Below are 2793 nucleotides of genomic sequence, written 5' to 3'. Positions count from 1 at the left end.
CCCAGCCAGACTGCGCGCTGTGAATTTACCCATTTGAACAGTTTTTCCCTTTATTTACCATTAAATTACCCAGTAAACTAAGAAGGTGCTCTGTGAAAACCTGTCAAACTAGATGAAACATACTGTCGTCATACATGTCAATTTGTTTTTTCTATAAACCTCGTAAAACTTGTCGGTCGCACAGCTTGCATCAGTGCATCTTGTCCATCAAACACATGAGACAAGCGTTTTTTCAGGGGCGGGTGCGCATGTTGCTTCAAAAAGTGCTGAAAAAGAACGCTAATTTACATCGTTTTTAAGTAAACTTTAACGAAAATTAATTAACTCACAACGTTAGACAAACAAAGCAAGGGCACCCGTGAAACATGTCGATTGCGTTTGTCGTTTGTCGTCAAAATACAGAGCACTGCCTAATCGGATTTATTTTGCGTACATGAGCTGTCAAATCTGGTCAAGGTAAATATAGGCATCAAATTGTACGTTATGATTTGTGTTGTTGCTTTTATTTAAAAAATACTTGAACGCAAACAATAAAGTGAACTTACAAATTTTCTCATTGAAATCTGCGCCGGAGAGTCTAATTCTAGACAAATATGTGTTATGTACTGCAGCATTTCACTAGTAGGAATTGCACCATGAAAAGACCATCCCAACATTGGATAGAGAAAAACTTACGATAAACAATTCTTTGAGAAGGATAATTTGTGCATTTATCACCCACGTTGTCAGGTGCAATTCCACGCAAATGATCAGCAAACAACGCATGTCATAGTGGCATCTAAATACTACGTTGCTATTCCATCGTCCGCTAGAAGATGGTCAGTTCTACACGATTCACCGATCACAACGCACGCAAAGTTTCGCTCATCGCCACTGATTTCGCATTCAATCTACAATGGCACCGAAGGTTCCATCTGTCCGGCTAAACAATGGTCTTAAGATGCCCGTCCTGGGGCTTGGCACTTACATGGTAAGAGGCATCTAGATAAATAACGCGTGCAATCAATAGTCGATGCAGAGTTGCATTGCGAATCATGTAATAAAATGTCTTATCTTCCTCCAGGCGACGGAAGAGGAGGGAATCGCAGCAGTAAAGATGGCAATAGACGAGGGTTATCGCCATATCGACACGGCATATTTCTATCAAAACGAAAACCAAGTCGGCCAAGCGGTACGGGCAAAAATTGCGGAAGGAATTATCAAGCGCGAAGATGTGTTCATCGTAACGAAGGTTTGTGTGACATTATTTGTTGCGAAGAAAGTATAATTAAATAACCCATTTTGCTCGCCTAGGTATGGAACACATTCCATGCACCGGAACATGTGGAACAGGCGTGTCAAAAATCGCTTGAAAATCTCGGTCTGGATTACATCGATCTGTACCTTGTCCATTGGCCAACGGGTTGGAAATTTTCGGGCTGGACGGCGGACGATATGCTGCCGATGAATGCGAACGGCAAAACGGTCGATTCCGATGTGGATTATCTCGACACGTGGAAAGCGATGGAAAAGTTGGCCAGGTCGGGCAAGGTAAAGAGCATCGGTGTATCGAATTTCAACAGCGAACAGCTGACGCGTCTGCTGGCCAACTGTGCGATCAAACCGGTAACTAATCAGGTGGAATGTAATCCTGGCATTAATCAGCGCAAGTTGATTGAATTCTGTCGCCAGCATGATATCGTCATTACGGCGTACAGTCCGCTGGGAAGACCGAACTTGACCGACCCGGTGGTGGGCACGGGAAACATACCGAAGCACGCGCTGGACGACCCACGGGTGGTGGCGATCGGGAAGAAATATGGCAAAAGCCCCGGCCAGATTGTGCTTCGCTATTTGGTCGAGCTGGGCACGCTACCGATCCCGAAATCGTCCAAGCTGGAACGCATCAGGCAAAACATCGACATCTTTGACTTTAAGTTGACCGCGGACGAGATAAAGCTGATGTATGGGTTCAACACCGGGGGCCGTACGGTACCGTTTAATTTCAGCAGCGAGCACAAGTACTTCCCGTTCAAGCTGGAGTACTGAGCGAACGTCGGAACTGAATTGTGTATCCTCCGTAGTGCTCTGTAGTGTATTTGTTAATTCATTTTACTAACTTTTCCTACCCACATTTCTTTCATATCGTATACTCTAACCTCCAAACCGGATCCGGAGGTCACCGCAAATCGTTTGCAAATAAATGTTACTGCACCGGTAGGAGTGTTTGTATGTGCCATGCGATAAAGCGTAAAGATAGTGTGATGTTTTGTTTGTGATGATGGCGTCATAAACCGGCAATCATCATCAAAAGTGCATCCGAAGCGATGTAATCAAATGCTGGGGACTATCGTTAAGGGAGGCTAGAAGGGCTTCAAGTGTACACAACACCAGTGTTTCCTTTGATTTGTTTTGCTTTTGAATGGCGCGACGACTGTTTCTCTATTGTTGACGGTAATACTCCGGCCAAGTCACACGAAGGAATGGCCTTCAAGTCCTTAACATTTTCCGCAAACAGAAAGGTTATTGGTTGTGTGTTGGTCCTAACCAGACAAGTACTTGAATCATTGGTTATTCCGTTTCTTGCAGTGGTCTCATTAGTCCTGTGGCGGATCAATCTAGTAGACATTACATCGCCGTTGTCACGGAGCAACATCATTTGCGATGCTGAGGAGATTGAATAAAATCAGTAATAGCTCGCTCTTCAAACGATTCGGTTGTATTTCCATTTCGTCGAAATTCTGCTGTAAAAGCGGAAGCTGCTTTGAGTTCTGGCCGTGTCAACAGGACAGATGCAAACATGCGCATGCAAAG

The 2793-nt window shown here is 44.4% G+C and overlaps 1 protein-coding gene across 1 annotated transcript; it reads left to right on the top strand.

The window, feature by feature from the left end:
- The first annotated feature begins 831 nt into the window (after positions 1-831).
- On the top strand, positions 832-2228 carry LOC128310138 (1,5-anhydro-D-fructose reductase-like). The gene is made up of 3 exons (XM_053046698.1): positions 832-970; positions 1064-1231; positions 1294-2228. Exons 1-3 carry the CDS (start codon positions 896-898, stop codon positions 2026-2028), a joined length of 978 nt encoding a protein of 325 aa, XP_052902658.1. The 5' UTR covers positions 832-895; the 3' UTR covers positions 2029-2228.
- The last annotated feature ends 565 nt before the right edge of the window (positions 2229-2793 follow it).

The sequence above is a fragment of the Anopheles moucheti genome, chromosome 2, assembly GCF_943734755.1.
Source record: "Anopheles moucheti chromosome 2, idAnoMoucSN_F20_07, whole genome shotgun sequence".
Classification (NCBI taxonomy): Eukaryota; Metazoa; Arthropoda; class Insecta; order Diptera; family Culicidae; genus Anopheles; species Anopheles moucheti.
This window is presented reverse-complemented; position numbering and strand designations above follow the sequence as displayed.

Bases quoted from the DNA above. Each gene is read 5' to 3' on its own strand.
- LOC128310138 (XM_053046698.1), top strand. From the start codon at position 896: ATGGCACCGAAGGTTCCATCTGTCCGGCTAAACAATGGTCTTAAGATG. The intron at 971-1,063 runs GTAAGAGGCATC...ATCTTCCTCCAG, and splicing joins TGGGGCTTGGCACTTACATG to GCGACGGAAGAGGAGGGAAT. The intron at 1,232-1,293 runs GTTTGTGTGACA...TTGCTCGCCTAG, and splicing joins ATGTGTTCATCGTAACGAAG to GTATGGAACACATTCCATGC.